This window comes from Zootoca vivipara, chromosome 1 (assembly GCF_963506605.1).
Source record: "Zootoca vivipara chromosome 1, rZooViv1.1, whole genome shotgun sequence".
Taxonomy (NCBI): Eukaryota; Metazoa; Chordata; class Lepidosauria; order Squamata; family Lacertidae; genus Zootoca; species Zootoca vivipara.
Window position 1 is genome coordinate 134483916 of NC_083276.1, and position 17015 is coordinate 134500930.

The 17015-nt window shown below is 43.6% G+C and overlaps 2 protein-coding genes across 5 annotated transcripts in view; one reads left to right on the forward strand and one right to left on the reverse strand.

Moving 5' to 3' along the window:
* Positions 1 to 10120, forward strand: part of ITGB2 (integrin subunit beta 2) — a 48645-nt gene extending 38525 nt beyond the window's left edge. The window contains exons 9-17 of the mRNA XM_035139784.2: positions 27 to 122; positions 326 to 415; positions 1437 to 1580; positions 3224 to 3411; positions 3938 to 4182; positions 5604 to 5823; positions 6116 to 6321; positions 7282 to 7448; positions 8750 to 10120. Of these exons, the coding sequence (XP_034995675.1) occupies positions 27 to 122; positions 326 to 415; positions 1437 to 1580; positions 3224 to 3411; positions 3938 to 4182; positions 5604 to 5823; positions 6116 to 6321; positions 7282 to 7448; positions 8750 to 8815 (1422 nt within the window). The 3' untranslated portion in view covers positions 8816 to 10120. The remainder of the gene's footprint in view (positions 1 to 26; positions 123 to 325; positions 416 to 1436; positions 1581 to 3223; positions 3412 to 3937; positions 4183 to 5603; positions 5824 to 6115; positions 6322 to 7281; positions 7449 to 8749) is intronic.
* A 265-nt stretch (positions 10121 to 10385) lies between these two features.
* Positions 10386 to 17015, reverse strand: part of KMO (kynurenine 3-monooxygenase) — a 32931-nt gene continuing 26301 nt past the window's right edge. For 3 of the 4 annotated variants that reach the window (XM_035139797.2, XM_035139805.2, XM_060282534.1), the window contains 5 exons: positions 16535 to 16592; positions 12945 to 13027; positions 12760 to 12861; positions 12598 to 12657; positions 10388 to 11224 (listed from right to left, as the gene is read on the reverse strand). In XM_035139797.2, the coding sequence (XP_034995688.1) occupies positions 11054 to 11224; positions 12598 to 12657; positions 12760 to 12861; positions 12945 to 13027; positions 16535 to 16592 (474 nt within the window). In that variant the 3' untranslated portion in view covers positions 10388 to 11053. Of the gene's footprint in view, positions 11225 to 12597; positions 12658 to 12759; positions 12862 to 12944; positions 13028 to 16534; positions 16593 to 17015 lie in introns of all 4 variants that reach the window. The other variant, XM_035139815.2, reaches the window with a different exon arrangement.

Below are 17015 nucleotides of genomic sequence, written 5' to 3' on the forward strand. Positions count from 1 at the left end.
TAAATACCGTTTCCTTTGTTACACAGGACTATCCATCTGTCGGTCAGTTGGTTCAAAAACTTGAAGAAAACAATATCCAGCCCATTTTTGCTGTTACCAGTAAAATGGTTGATACATATCGGGTAAGTAAAACTACCAGCAGTAAAGAAGGTTAAGTAAACAATGTCTGCGGAGAAAATAATGATTAGAAGCCCAAGTCTATAATTTGAGCAATATACATGGAACAATTAGGACAGCAGATACTTACTGCTTTGCTCTTGCATTATAATCTGGTAGGCATTCTATTTAACAGAATGCTTTCAATTCATTTGTTCTTTGTTGATAGAAACTCAGTGAGATGATTCCCAAATCTGCTGTGGGAGAGCTGCAAGAAGACTCGAATAATATTATCCAACTCATCCAGCGTGCCTATGATGTAAGTGTTACTGATATTATCATTTTAATCCTTTACAATATATGTTGAAGCCAGCCAGACTTTGCCAGACTTTGCACTTTGTTTACATGAAGCATGTTTGTGTAACTTTCTCACAATTATGCGGATTTGGTTCAGATTTCCAAATCAGTTTTCAGGGGATAGCTGCTCCCCCCCCCTGCTCCACCTTTCCCCCTTCCTTTCTCCATCTCCCCTGTATAAAGCTTCCCTGATTAAAGCGCCCACCAAGCCTAAAAAAGGAATGAAACCAAAGAAAAAGCAGCCATAATAGGAGTTGAGGGAGAAAATGCTCAACAATTGACATGCTTTCCTACTACTGTATTAAACCAGAAACAGGAGAAGGTCATTTGAGCAGTTGCAAATGCTTTCTTCCTTTCTTCTCTGTAAACCACATTTTTGTGGGTTGCATGTTTATAAAGGCAGGGTCTTAATTAGCATGAACAAGTGATCAAATTCACTTTCTCAAAGCTTAACACTAATTGACCTGCATCCCACTGTAATTTCCTTGGTTGAACCAATCCTAAACTTCCTTTCCCAGTAACACATTTCTCTTTCCCTTGCTTAAGCTTCTTAAAACCACTAATTAGCTTTGCTGTGGCACATTGGAAGTGACACACTGGCCAAATATTGTTATCTGCTCTCGGTTACATCTAGCCAGTACATACCCAATAGTAAAGGTTTTTTAGCTTGTCAGCAGGCTATGTCCCCAACATACTCCTTTTGTCCCTTGGGAAATTCCTCTCAAGTCTGTATTGCAGGAAAACCTCTGCCCTCTGCTTCAACATGTTCACTTAAGCATCACTGTGCTGACCTGACAATCCTACAAAGAAAGTGCATAACCGTTAGAGATATTGGCCTTGGCTCCCTTCTTCTCTCAAGGCTCATCTTTTCCAACAGAACAACTGAGGCAGTGGGAATGGAAGTTACAATTCTCATATTTTTCTCCCTCGCTGGAGACTTGGGTTCCTAGTCTCACCTCTTCCTTATTCTCATTTCCTTGCAGAGTTTGTCTTCCAAAATTATTTTGGACCATCATGGCCCTTTGCCAAACTTCATCAAAATCACGTATGATTCCTTCTGCCCTAACCAAATACACACCAAGGATAAACCAAGAGGGGAATGTGACAACGTGAAGATAAATGATCAGGTAGGAGAAGACTTTTCTCTTCCTATCCAAAGCTGTTCTGATTGCTACTGCTCTGTATGTAGAGAGAAAAGAGCAGTGTGCATTTCTTCCAACAGGTTCGCTGCTTGTGAGAAGGGTCTTCACTTATTCTCCTTTCCCAAACCCCTTAAAAGTTGCAGCTGGGTTAAACCTGTTATTTTAAGTACATTTCCAAGCACAATTCAAAGTGTTGATGCTGACCTTTAAACGGCCTCGGCCCTGTATACCTGAAGGAGTGTCTCCACTTCCATCATTCGGCCCGGACACTGAGGTCTAGCTCCGAGGGCCTTCTGGCAGCTCGCTCACTATGAGAAGCAAAGTTACAGGGAACCAGGCAGAGGGCCTTCTCGGTGGTGGCACCCACCCTGTGGAACACCCTCCCATCATATGTCAAGGGGATAAATAACTATTTGACTTTTAGAAGACATCAGAAGGCAGCCCTATGTAGGGAAGCTTTTTAAAATGTTTGATATTTTATTCTGTTTTTATATATATTGGAAGTTGCCCAGAGTGGCTGGGGCAACCCAGTCAGATGCAGGTTATAAATAATAAGTTGTTGTTGTTTCAACCATCACGATCATATCAACCACAGAAAAACAGGTTACACTACTTTAAGTAATATAAATGAATATAAATTTCTGAAAACAACATGCATAAATAAAATATAAAATAAAAAGCAAACAGTATTTTAGGAGGAGGAGTGTCTGCAGAAAGCAGCAACTACACTTTATGGCCATGTGTTTACATGTGGTCTAAACCACAGAGCCTAGGGTTTGCCGATCAGAAGGTCGGCGGTTCGAATCCCCGCGACAGGGTGAGCTCCAGTTGCTCGGTCCCTGCTCCTGCCCACCTAGCAGTTTGAAAGTACGTCAAAGTGCAAGTAGATAAATAGGTACCGCTCCGGCAGGAAAGTAAACGGGGGGGGGGGAGTTGGATTTAGAAGTAAAAGAGGAAAATATAAGGAGATTTGATAATTTTGTGAATCATTTTTGAGGGAAAATTAGAGGCCAATGGGGAATTATAATAGATAAATAAGATTAAGATTTTATGACTAGGGGGGAAAATGGTATTGTTGTAGATTGGAAAATGAATGTAAAAAGAAAAGTTGTATTCTTAAAATGAATTGGAAGTTGCATATTTTGGGGATAAAAAGGGGCTCAGAAAAGAGGGGTCGGGGAAGTCGGAATTGATTATAATCATGGATGATAAATTAGAATGTTTATTCTTTTCTTTTTTCTTATATCTTTTTTTTTCTCGAAGTGTTTTTTTCTGTGGTTTTCTTTTTTTTCTTCTTGTTGGTTTTTTTGTATTGGCTATGTAAAATTGGGTTTTTTTCTATTTTGTATCAAAAAAACCTTTCAATAAATATAATTTAAAAAAACAAACGCCGGCTTTACACTCACTGGTTTGGGTGGAACAAAGTGAGGCATACTGCCCAAATACATGGAATGTCCATTGCAGTTCTATGTGCAGAAGAATAATGTCTTTTTTTTTTTTTTGGTACTTACATCCTTCTGACTGTTAGGATGCCCAGCCTTTTATTTATAAATGCACTCCTTCCTGCTTTCCTAGTGGTTTTTACATTTAATGGAGAATAGACTGATCAGTTCTTTGTTTTCTTACAGATTACTTTCCAGGTGAAAGTTACAGCAACCAAATGCATTGGCAACGAGAAGGTTACTATCCGGGCTCTCGGTTTCACAGACTCCCTTGATGTGCACATGCGCGGTCGATGCAACTGCGAATGTGATGAAGAAATATCAAGTAGCTCTGACTGCAGTGGACATGGGAAAGTAGACTGTGGAATCTGCAGGTAATCAAACCACTTCACCAATATCCTGCCTCCAAATCACATGGGGATATGCCAGCCCTCCTGGGAAAGGTTAACCGTGATCGCCATCTGAATAATTGCTTATGCATGTCCCACATGTTGTACCTGCAGTTTCATGCTGCCTGGGAACAACATCTTTTTTTACAGAATGTGCAAGCTGCTTGAGTATAATTTTTCCTAAAATGAAAAGGAGAATTTGAGAATTTGGCAAGAGGACAATTGGGGGAAAGGCCTTGAGACCCTTTTCCTGCCAAATTCTCAAGCCACTCTGGGTATTGGACTAGGATGAGGGGTGGCAGAGCCCCCAGGTCTCCACATTTGGCCTGTCAGGTCTGGTCTGTGCCTGGATGGGAATATGCTGCCGTGGGTTCTGTAATGGGAAAATGTGGGTTATAATTACAATAAAACAATAAATCTGTGCAAATTCAGGCAAATCAACCCTCCAACACAAACTAGTATTGCTTGGTAAGCCTTTCCTATATTCTGAACATTTATTCTCTCATGTCAGCTGTTTTCCTGGCTTTATTGGAAAGAATTGTGATTGTCAAACTGGAGGCAAATCCAGCAAGGAGCTGGAGAAGAGTTGCCGGAAGGACAATGCCTCCGTCATCTGCTCCGGCCTGGGCGACTGCGTGTGTGGGCAATGTGTTTGCCACACCGATGAAGCCTCCAAAAAGAAGATCTATGGTTCTTTTTGCGAGTGTGACAACATGAACTGTGAGATTCACAATGGTCAACTTTGTGGCGGAGAAAGTGAGTAACTGACGACTGCAGGAATATCCCTGACTCCTTTGCTTTACTTCTCCCAGCTTCCTGTTGCCAGAGTTCCAGCAAGCTACATTTTTTTACTGCAAGCTCTTAAAGGGCACACATTATTAGGTGTCTTAGTAGACCGCAAGCTTAATGTGAGTCAGCAGTGTGATGCAGCAGCAAAAAAAGCTAATTCTGTTCTAGACTGCACCAATTGAAGTCTAGTGTCCAGATCAAGGGAAATCATAGCAGCACTCTCTTCTGCTTTGGTTAGACCCTGCCTGGAGTCCCGTGTCCAGTTCTGGGCACAATTTAAGGAGGATGTTGGCAAGCTGAAACATGTGCAGAGGATACTGTTGCCATATTTCAAAAGGTGAAAATCCGGACACAAAAGTTTTTTGGGCAAAGTTGTTGAGCTGGGTCTGTTTAGCCTGGAAAAGAGGAGACTGAGTGGAGATACGATAGTAATTTTCAAACATCTTAAGGGCTGTCACACAGAAGATGGAGCAAGTTTGTTTTCTGCTGCTCTGGAGGGTAGGATCTAAACCAATAGATTCAAATGACAAGAAAGGAGATTCTGACAAAACATTAGGAAGAGCTTTCTGACGGTAAGAGCTGTGGGACAGTGGAAGAGACTGCCTTGGAAGGTGGTGAACCTTCCTTAGAGCTTTTTAAGCAGAGGTTAAGATACCTGCATTGCAGGGGGTTGGATTAGATGATCCTTTGGGCCCCTCCAAGTCAACCATTTTGTGATTCTATTATTCTTAAAAGGTAAAGGTAAAGAACCTCTGACAGTTAAGTCCAGTCACGAATGACTCTGGGGTTGCAGCGCTCATCTCGCTTTACTGGCCAAGGCAGCCGGCATTTGTCCACAGACAGCTTCTGGGTCATGTGGCCAGCATGACTAAGCTGCTTCTGGCGAAACCAGAGCAGCGCACGGAAACGCTGTTTACCTTCCTGTCGGAGCGGCAGGAGCTGGGACCGAGCAACGGGAGCTCACCCCGTCGCGGGGATTTGAACCGCCGACCTTCTGATCGGCAAGCCCAAGAGACTCAGTGGTTTAGACTACAGTTATTTGAATATCACTCTGACCATACCCTGTTTCTCATATTTTAAGACATACCCATAAAATAAGCCATAGCAGGATTTTTAAGCATTCAAGGAATATAAGCCATACCCCGAAAATAAGACATAGTGATAGGCGCAGCACCAATGCCGGCCACGGCAGGAGGAGGAGGAAAAAAACAAGACATCCCTTGAAAATAATCCATAGTGTGTTTTTTTGAGGAAAAAATAAATATAAGACGTGTCTTATAATATGAGAAACACGGTATAATTTGGAAGCTACCCAAGCTGCTATCAATCTGCATATTGCAAATATGGGGAATGCTTTCTGTTCTAAACTATCTACTTTCTCTTTCTAGTACGAGGACGGTGTGATTGTGGGAAATGCAAATGCAATCCTGGCTATGGAGGCAGTGCCTGCCAATGTGAGACTTCAACAGACGGTTGCTTGAACATCAATGAGAGTGTCTGCAGTGGCCGCGGGGAATGTCTGTGCAACACATGCCAATGTAAACCAGGCTATCAGCTTCCACACTGTGAAGATTGCGAAGGCTGTCCATCACCCTGTCCCAGACACGTGTAAGTGAGATAAGAGGGACCGCGGTGAAAATTACTGCACTTTGGATGTCAGTATTTAAAAGTCTTGCCTTTAGCTAACTCACAACCTGGACTCAGACAAGCCTCTATTTTCCCAGAGGCCCTGTCTCCTTTGCATCTGCAATGTGAGGATGACAATACTGGCTTCTTTTATATCTCTGGTTGTACAGTAACTGCACTGAAAATTAGATATATGTTCTGTAGTATAGATCAATTGTATCTCTGTCTTGCTAAGCAACTCTTCTTGGAGACATGCTTCTTGTTGATTTTCCAGATCATGTGTTGAGTGCCGTTTCTTTAAGAGTGGGCCATTTCAGAAGAATTGCTCTCAAGCTTGTTCACACATTACTCTGAGAGATAATGTGATATCCAAAAGTAAAGAATGCAAGGAGAAAGATTCTCAGAATTGCTGGATCTCCTACTCTATGTTTCAAATGGATGGAGAGGAGACATACTCCGTTAAAGTGGAACCTTTAAAAGGTATGTGGGGGAAGGTGCCACCAGCTGCAACACCAGTTCTGTGCTCTGGTTCCAGCACCAGAAGTCGGGTTGGGTGGCTTAATAACAATAAACAATAAATGTTTTGTACCCCACCCATCTGACTGGGTTGCCCCAGCCACTCTGGGTTGCTTCCAGCAGAATACACAAAAACATCACACATTAAAAGCTTCCCAAAACAGGGCTCCCTTCAGATGTAAATCAAAGGTCATATAATTGTTTGTTTCCTTGACATCTGATGGGAGGGCATGCCACAGAGTGGGATTCACTACTGAGAAAGCCCTCTGTCTGGTTCCCTGTAACCTCACTTCTCGCAATGAGGGAACTGCCGGAAGGCCCTCAAAGGGGGCGGAGATGCTCCTTCAGGTATTCAGGGCCAAAGCCATTTAGGGCTTTAAAGTCAACATCAAAACTTTGAATTTGGGAGAATCACCAGTTTCCCCCATAAAGTTCTATTGCGAGGGGTGGGGTACTGGAACAGGAAGAAAGACTGTGGGTGTCAGCGGTCTGCATCACCCAAGGCTTTAGAGGGAGATGGCCCTCCAAATTGTTAGGTGTGGCAGATAGAGGGGCCCCTAGGAGTGGCTTCCTTTCCAAGCTATCTGAGTGCAGGTGGGGACCCAGCTCCAGGTAAGAGGCAAAGGAAGCAGAGTGGAGGCCACATAGCCCCGCCAGGTGAGCAAGGCTCCCCCGGTGGAAGTATATGTGGCCTTAAAAGAGTTCCTTGCCATTTACGGTATCTGGAGCAGTTTCAGTAGTTTTTTGCATGGTGGAGGGACATAGACACAGGATGTGGAGCTGCCCCCTTCATTGAATCAACTTCCAACCTTTCTTCCCAGCTTTCCTGGATCTGTGGTCCGCTCATTCCTGGCATACAGCACATGCCCCCTTTCCCTCCTCATTCAGATGAGGCACCTTCTCCATTGTTTTTTCTTTTCATAGATTGCCCAGAACCCCCTAATGTCGCAGCCATCGTAGGGGGCACTGTTGCTGGCGTGGCTCTTATCGGCCTCCTCCTCCTCCTGATTTGGAAGCTGGTAACGGAGCTGGTTGATCGCAAGGAATATCACCGATTTGAGAAAGAGAAGTCCAAGGCTAAGTGGAATGATGTAAGACACTCCCCCTTTGGCAGGAGGGGCTGGAAGAAGACTGGCTAAGGCACTGGCTCTTCCCCCTTTCTTCTGAGTTCTTGAGAAACATCAGGGACATAAATTTTGTATCAGTTCCAGTACCTCAGGCAGGCCTGAATCCAGCTGCTCAGGCATGAGAAGCTAAGCTTCTCACATTAGCACACACAGGCTATGATTACACTGTGACCTAACTACCTGAAATAAATAGTATGTGTTCTGCAGGCGAGAACCTCTTGTAGTTACCATCTTATCAGGAGGTCCATTCTGCACTGTGTAGGAATTAGGCCTTTTAGTGTTGTGACACCTGCCCTCTGGAAACCAGCCCCTTGAATACTTGACAGACTCTGCCTCTGTTGTATTTTTGGGTGACTACTGAAGACCTTCTCCTTTCAACAAGGCTTTTAAGCTGAGATCTTTTCCATAATGCATCTGCACTGGAATTGTTTTTAAGGCATTTTGTTGTTTGTTTGCTGTCCTGGGCTTCTTTGGGGGCACAATCATAATTATTGTTAGTATTATTATTACAGTGGTACCTCGCAAGATGAATGCCTCGCACAACGAAAAACTCGCTAGACGAAAGTGTCTTGCGATGTTTTTGGTGACTCGCAAAATGAAGTTTTCTATGGCCGCGCTTCGCAAGACGACGTTTTTCGGCGGATTGTTTTTTTGCCATGGCAACCCACGCTTCGCAATACGAAATTATCGCTAGATGAAGCGACTCGCGGAACGAATTAATTTCGTCTTGCGAGGCACCACTGTACACAATTATTCTGTGGAGGGAGATGTGCCTTCAGAAAGATCCAGAGATGCACTAACCATTGATGGGGTCCTATTTATGTTAGAGTGGCATGGTTGGGTTGCTCCTCTGCATTTCAGCCACACATGGAGTTGTGGTTTGCTACTGTGCTATAATGATCTTCTTTAGCCACATGGATTAAATTTAGATACGTTAGTTGGGTGTAGAATGGAGGAAGTGATGGGAGAGGACCAAGGACCAGCAAGTTCAGCCAAACAACCTCCTCCCTGGGGTCAGTGTTTGATCTACAGTGGAAGCTCTCCTTCTTGAGTAAGGAGTAAACTGTCCCCATTTCCTCAACATTTGCTACTATTTTTAGTTGCCCTGTATATAGACAGTCAGATCATTAAAGGAGACCAAGCTGTAGTGACATTTGTCCACTTGATCTACTTACTTAATGTGGTAGCCTGGGATTGTAATACTACTATTGAACGAGTAAAACAGCAGCACCAGCTACAGACACTTGTGATGTTTTTATTGGCAGGCTGATAACCCTCTTTTCAAGAGTGCCACGACCACTGTTGTGAACCCCAGATTTAATGGCCAGTGAAGTTCAACTGCAGCAACATGGGAAAGCACAAAGAAATTCTTCAGGAGAGAAGCAGAAGATGTTGACTTTATTCTCCACTGTGCTTTACTCCTGTCAACCACTATCCATGTCACATCATGTGTTTTCAATAACCCTTTGTGTGGCTTCCCCCCCCCCCAACATACTTTGATATGGATGATTTTCTTTTCATAAAAAAGGTCTCTCTGTTAAGATTGCTTAAGCACACACTCCATTGAATGATCTCAACTTGCATTTCCACTTATCCTGCGCAAGGCACTCAGAGCAACTTCTCCAGTTATCAGCTGTTAAAGGTCAACACTTGGAACCCAAATAGAAGGGAAAGAGGTGGGGTGGCTATTCAAGGATCTACATAGACAAAGTATTTGTTGCAACAGCAGAGGTTAATACCACAGTGGTAGTAAGCCATGCATTGTAGAAAGGCATAATTTGAAAGAAGTTATCGCTCCTGTGTGACAGAAAAGGGCTAATGCCTCTTAAGACATAACTTTCCAGCTATAGTTTTTATACTGTATGTATGTGCTTCTATAATACACATACCGGTATAAAATAATGATAATAATGATGATGGAATCTACCTAATTGAGAAGCACCTGTTAAATAATCAGTTAAACATTGCAGTGCTACATATTATAGAAGCACACAAAACAATAAGCATGCTCTACACCAGACATCCCCAAACTGCGGCCCTCCAGATGTTTTGGCCTACAACTCCCATGATCCCTAGCTAACAGGACCAGTTGTCAGGGATGATAGGAATTGTAGTCCAAAACATCTGGAGGGCCGAAGTTTGGGGATGCCTGCTCTACACTATTGAATATTAGGTTGATGGGGTCCCCTGTTGTTCACATTGTGCTTCTAGGATGCAAAACCTTGACACACACCCCTGGCCCTTTTCTGCCTTACCAAATGGCATTAGCAGGCGGGGAGAACTGTCACCTTTTGGCTCTGGGTTTCTGGGAAGATAAATCTCATGACAGTGACGTCTACTCAGTGTACACTAGTAAGGTAGGATTCCACACCTTCCTAATTCTGTACAAGGCCATAAGCGCAAAAGAGACCTCAGTCAAATTGAAACATCTTGGAGAAACGGACAAACAATAGACTCATGTGAAGAAATACAGCACTCAGAATCTACAGCCTTCATTCTAGCCTTGTGTATTGAAGTGAAAAAGCTCCCAAGGTGCAAGAAGAATATTGCTTGAGAGCACATAACTGCAAGTGTATAAACGTCTATTGTGTGCCTATGATTTGCAAGTAATAAATCTCAAAACACCATTCCTGAAATGACGTGACGTGTTTGGGAGTGTCATTGTGTCCACTGTTAACATTATCTGCAGTATCTATTGGACTAAACTTAAGAGAGGGAAAGGATTGTATCATCTTTGGTCATAACTTTATTTCCTTTAAGTAGAGAATGGATGGAACCTTCATCTGTTTCAGAGTGATAATAAGAAAATTGAATTGTGACATGTTCAATATATATATGGACATTCTCCATTGTACTGCGGGCAAGCCTCAAGTTTGAAATTATATATATATATTTATTAGTTTCTATGTGACAAAAAAGCACCACACAAACCTGAATTTTATATGCCAAGTTTATTGCTGATTCTGTTTCTCGTTTACATTGTAGTTCAACAGTTCACTTAAGAAACTGGAAAACTGGTTGACACTTTAAAAATTGGATACAGATCTATTGCAAGTTCAGTGCAGCTCATAACTTTTCTAAAACTCACAAAATGCAGTTAATTTATACATGTCCTCTTGTGTGTAAAAGTGGATGCTGGTATTTGGGAAAGTATGGTAGAACAGCTTGGAGGCCCTCAGGCTCTTGAGGGACACATACCATTTCTTTAGGAAGATGACAGCAGGGCACTCAAGTCTATGGCAAGTGTCTTGTGTTGGGTTCAGGCCCGGCTCTAGGTGTAGTCCCGGTGGCGTGGGGCGCCGGTAGGGGGGGCGCTGCACGGCAAAGCCGCGTGGAAAGCCGTGCTGTGCGCTGCGAGGGTGGGGGCGCCGGAGCGATCTCCGCGCATCAGCGCCAGGGCGCCCGACCTGCTTGAGACGGCCCTGGTTGGGTTCCATATGGATGGCATTCTAACACTTGGATCCAGCACCATGTAGCACAATTAGTCTTTTGGGAATACTTTGTCGTTCCGACTTTCCAAGCAGAGGTAAAATTAAAACACTGAATACATTTCTTTCTTTCTCTTGCTTTTAACACTTTTGGGTAACCAGTGGTACATTTCCAAATTTTCTGAGGCTAAGTGTCCATTTCCACAGGTTCTCTACACAGACGTCAATTTGTAGCTTAATGCCATTTCTGAGCAGATAGATGCCACTTACTGCTGTCATAGCCACAGTGAGAAAGAGGCCTCTATTAATTACCTTTTAAGAAGAAATCCAATTTGAGTTAGAAAATGTTGCAGGAGAAAATAGTTTGCAATATTTTTACTAGTCTATAGTTAAATATTTTGGAATATTACACTAACTACATAAGATACCATTCAAAATAAATTTTAGAATCTTTAAAGGCTCACAATAAAAGATATAATATTTGTATACAACAGACAATGCACAAGTTGCTTTGCGGTATGCATAACATATCACTCCATATTTAATTTAATAAATCATATATTAAAAACCATTCTAAAATCACAATGGGCTCCAGGCATAATCATACTCAGAGTAAACCCCTTGAAATCAATGGTACTTATGAATAAATTGGATTCAACCCATTATTTTAATTGTACACTGCCTTTTGTTAAACAGATACTAATATGAGAGAACATAAAACCCAGATAAACAGAGCTTGATAAAGCCAAATAAAACACACATTCCTTTTTTTTCTTTTTCGGAGCAACATTCTGTCTCTTCTGTTGGTTCTCTTTTCTTTCTTAACTCCATTAAGAGTGCATTTGGGTGTATTTTATTCCAAACTCTTAGGTGCCTTGTCACTTGGTTTATGCTATGTGTGTGTATAAGTCGACAGACAAAAGCAAGTTATTTTGGTCTCTGGGGGGAGAGAGGTAAACTGCTCTCTCTGCTTCTCCTTGTATACATGTACAGTGGAACCTCGGTTTATGAACACCTCAGTTTATGAATTTTCGGTTTACGAACGCCGCGGACCCATGTGGAACGGATTAATTCACTTTCCATTACTTTCAATGGGAAAGTTCGCTTCAGTTTATGAACGCTTCAGTTTATGAATAGACTTCCGGAACCAATTACACCCATGCTTCGGGTTAAGTACGCTTCAGGTTGAGTACTCCGCGGACCCGTCTGGAATGGATTAATCCACTTTCTATTACTTTCAATGGGAAAGTTCGCTTCAGTTTATGAATTCTTCAGTTTATGAACAGACTTCCGGAACCAATTTTGTTCATAAACCGAGGTACCACTGTACCTTGGATCCCAGGAAAGCCCTGTCATCCACGGTTAGAGGGACTATGTGGAAGCCTCTGGCATGACTGGTCTACCTAGACGAGCAGTCATCAAAGAAAGGGAGTAAAAGGTGTTTAATCTCCCCTTTCTGTTATAGGATCTACTCTGAGTAGGACTTTGTTGGCTATATCCATGGGTGTAGCTGGGGGGGGGCAGACCAAGTAAAACAATAGAAATAACTAACTGACCAATCATTATTGGTTCTGCCCCTCCTAAGCAAGTCCTGTTCTCTCCCCCCCATACAAAAATCCTGGCTACGCCCATGGCTATATCACTATGCACCCAGCCCAAACATATTAATCTAAGATGCCACTGACCTTATTCTGCCATTTCCATCTTTGCACAGCTTCATGGTATCGAATTCTGGAGAATGTGACCTGCATCAGATTACGAAATCATACAGGTGAAAGTGGAGGGGATGACAACCGGGAATGAAGAAAACAAGGGAAACCCTGCAATATAGTTATTGCTGGTCTTACCATGGTGTACAGAGGGATGATAGTGGAGGGGAAGAGGGTGTGAAGAAAGCTGTCAATGTGCTTTCGGAAAATGAACCACTTTGAATTGACATGCTCCCGCATCTGAAACAACCAAGAGAAACGTCTGGAAACATCTCTCATCATTCAGCTGCCACCCACTCTCTATTTAACTCTATTTAACTTACCTCTATATAATTATACATAGCTAAATCTGAAATTGCATGATCATCAGGTACTCTCAGCTTTGAGAACTCTGGGAGACAAATACCTGGGGAAGAAACAAGGTCATTTCACTCATTACGCTGAAGGTAAGCCTCGGTTTGCACTCAGCAAAGCAGGTGCAGTTAATAATGGCTTCAATTTAGACTGCAAATTATTATTATTTATAGAAAATGGGATGGGCTATATCTTTGTCGCGTGACACTAGGCAAAGAATTGTGTGAAGCAGGCTTGACTCCTCAGTTTTCCGGATTCGCCAAGCAGCAAACACTGACAGAGTCACTGAAGTAAAAAGGTCTGCCTACCTCCTCTCTCCATGGCTCAAAAATCTAAAGGAAGAAATGTGCTAGATATCTGAAAGGCAAGTAAATTATGATCAATAGACTAAACCTTCACTAACAGTGCATCGGAAATGAATGTTGTGTAAAAGAAACCCCTGTAAGGAAGGTTCCTGGGGTGGGCAGGAGGAGCAGATTTGGTGCATGTGCGGGGGGCAGTGGAAGACAGGAGTGCCTGGTGTGGTCTGGTCCATGGGGTCATGAAGTCGGACACGACTAAACAACATGCCCTTTAGAGGGCAACAAGTGATTCAGCTTTGTTTCGTTTTCTTAAGTGGTGGCTCAGCCACAGCCTGGGCTGGCTCCATAATAGTCAGAGAAACATAAGACAAAGAGACAGAGACCCTACACAGCCACAGTCCTGGACTACAAAATATAAGCTCTCAACTCTGTTTGCCACCATGGACCGGGAGGATTGGCAGGATGTTGAATCACCTTTTGCCACACCGTGGACCAGGAGAAAATAGGCCAAGTCCAACTGCCTCAAATACACACAAGCGCCCATCAAGAGGGGCTCCACTCCGTTTGCTGCCAAAGCAACACAGAAAGCAAGAGAAACAAACTGCCAGAAGAGAAAACAAACCCCTTAAATCCACAAACTAAATAGAAAAGGGACAGGAAGAAACCCTGGAGAAAAAACCAGTGGCGTTTGCAAAAAGCCGCCAAAACGCTGCAGGAATAAACAGCATTCCTCATCTTTCCAATCAGTAAAGCTGTGAAGATCCCTCCTCTTCAGAGAGGGGGGAATTTGTGGGCGGGACCCGCTCTACGCAGCAGGCAGGGGGCGGGTTCCGCCCCCTGCTCCACCTTTACCTGCCGCGCTCAGGGCTGGCCAATAGGGCCAGCTGGGGGGGCGGAGCTAACAGGTCTTTAAATTAGCGCAGCAGGCTCCAGATCGCCCCTTCTCGCCCCTGCACCTCATCGGATCTCCCACCCACCCGCCCTTTAGGTCGTCCCTTAGTCAGGTACATTTTGACCTTGCTATGGACTTCGGTTGGTCGCCTTTGGGTCGCCTTTGGTGGCCCAAAGGGTCCGGGTAGGAGTTTTTTCTCCAATTGGCTAATTGGCACCGGCCTCTTGGTTTTTTCGCCTACCTCGTAGCAATTCGTCACAACTTCTTCTTCGGTATTTGGCGGTAGGCATTGGAATATGGAGTTGTCTGGTGTGTTCGAGGACTGGTTGTGGCCATCATCCAACCCTCCTCTTATAGGGGTATCCCCTTAAAGGGATCCGGCGGTCGTGGATCCCGTCCTACGCCCTGCGGGTGGCTAGGGCCATGGCATGACCCCGGTGGCACCAGGGTGAGCTTTCAGTTGTATTTGCATCAACAGGCTCCTCCCTTGGGGTGTTAATCTAATATGACCCCCCTGCCGAGCGGGGTGGAGTCACGCTTGCTAGGGAGTCCAATGCCTAAGCCAATACCTCTCACTTGCTTTAACCAATAAAGTTGTGGCCTTATTCTACCCATTAACCTTAATACCACGTGTCACTGTGTCTTTATTTATTGCGGGGGGCGGGTCCTCGAACCGCAAAAAACAAAGCTGCCTCAGGGCCTGAGAGAGAGGCTGGAAAAGAAGGAAAGAAAGAAAGAAATGTTCACAGGCACCCAGGAAATTTGCAGAATAAAGCAGGGTAAAGATAATAACGCTGATCGGAAGAAAGCAGGAATGGGGTTTGAGGAGAGGTTTTGTTTTGTTTTGTTTTGTTTTGTTTTGTTTTGTTTTGTTAATTCAGAGGAGAGAGGGTTTTGGGAGCGTGAGCGTGTGGGAGGTCGTGGAGTAGGTTACTAGAGTAGGTGTAGATGAAGAATTGGTTAGGTTTGTAATAATATGCTTAACAAGAACAGTTCTATTGAAACCACATGCTTGTACACATGAAACTTGAATGCAACCGTTCAGATTTTAAGACATTAAATGTTAAGTTAAAGTGCCATTTAAACTACCGTTAGTGTGATCTTTCCAGCAGAGGTATCTATTGCTCATCTGGTGGGGATACTCATTAAAAGGACAAAACCCCTATCCCAGGCAGAAAGGATAGTTTGTTGTCCCTGGAGTGCACCAAGAGGGGGAGGAAGAGGGAGACTGGTTCAAGGGAGACACAAAGTTTCCTCGGGAGGGAGGAAAGCTTCACAGTGGGGAAAGCTCAAGTGAGGAGAACCCCTTACTGGTGTGTACACTAAGAATAGTCTCATATTCACCCCAGAGCGTAAGAAGATACCGGGCCACGTTCAGGCTGGAAAAGTACTATCATTTTATTTGTAAAACCCACAAGGGATAGGGGGATTACAACAAGGCTATAGGGAAGAGTGGAGAGGTTTAGTGTTACCTCAAAAATCCCTATTAGTGCTTTTTATAATTTGAGAGGTTTGGAAACAAAAGGCGTAAGGTGGGGACATTGTACGTCGCAACTGCTGTGCCAGGCAGGAGAAAAAAACTGAGGAGTGGAGCCTGCTTCACACAACTCTCTGTGCCTGCCTAGCATCACAAGGACATAGCCTATCCCATTAGCTCCAGCATCTCACAAAGTACATCAAAGAGTTATCCTCCATCTTTATTTCCCCAGAATGCTTTTGGGTGCTATGTTGACTCAGGCTCAGAGGCATTCTTAGAAAATGGCTATGGAGCACCTGATAAACTTGGAGGTAGGTGAGAACTGTGGGAGCAATGGGAGATGTGAAAGTGGGTGAAGCAAGAGGCACAGCAGGGGGGGGGCAGGGTGGTCCAGGAAGAGGAAGGTTGTGCATGTGGTAAGGGGGGAAGGCAGATAACTTGCCCAAGAAGCTAATAACTCAAGCCTGATATCCTTCTGACGAGTCTAACTGGTAAAGGGTTTGGGGACACCATCTTATGGCGCCTCCACTCCTACCCAGCTGGCTATTCTCTGCTGTGCCTCATTTCCTAAAGGAAACACAGATTCTGGTAACTAAGGGCACCCACAACTCCAATGACTCTCGCCCTGCGGTGGAGATTGGGGTGCCATGTAGCAATATTGGGGGCAGCTTTGAATCCTAGCGAGAGGAAGCACCTGCTTGGTGGAGGTTTTCTGTAACCAACTTGCTCGATTTCAAGAGGCCTTCAGAGCAAATGCTGGGTGGCAGGGAGGATGTGAAGAGGGAGCGTTTGAGAAGAGGGCTAACAAGCTGAAATGACTATTACAGCCGCAGTTTTCATTCAGGCTCATGAGGAAAATGGTCTTTCGTGACAGAAACATATACTCACCTATATCGTTTTGGAACTGGTTCATTAACTCATCAAAAACCAGACAGTCTTCAAATCCCTGAAGGAGGAGTTGAAGGAAAAAACCAGCTTAGGATAGGACCTTTGGGCTGGATCAGATGCTTTGCATTCAGAAGGTGCCAGAGTCAAACCCCAGCATCTCCAGAAAACCCGGAAAGCAGCTGCCAGCCAGCATATTTCATTTCATGTTCATTTCACTTTTAATTTGTATACCATATTTCTATATTGCTATACATAAAGCTGTATATATGTGTACACACAAACACACACAAACACACCAAAAATCATGCATCTTATAACAATCCCAATCCAGTGCAAATGTTATAACAAAAAATACAACTTTAAAATAAACAGCTTATATAAAATAAAGTAATAGCCAATAATGCATTTAGGATATAATATTACACAACAAAATTAACATTCAAAGTATCAATATATAAGAATTAAACAGAAATTCACTCCG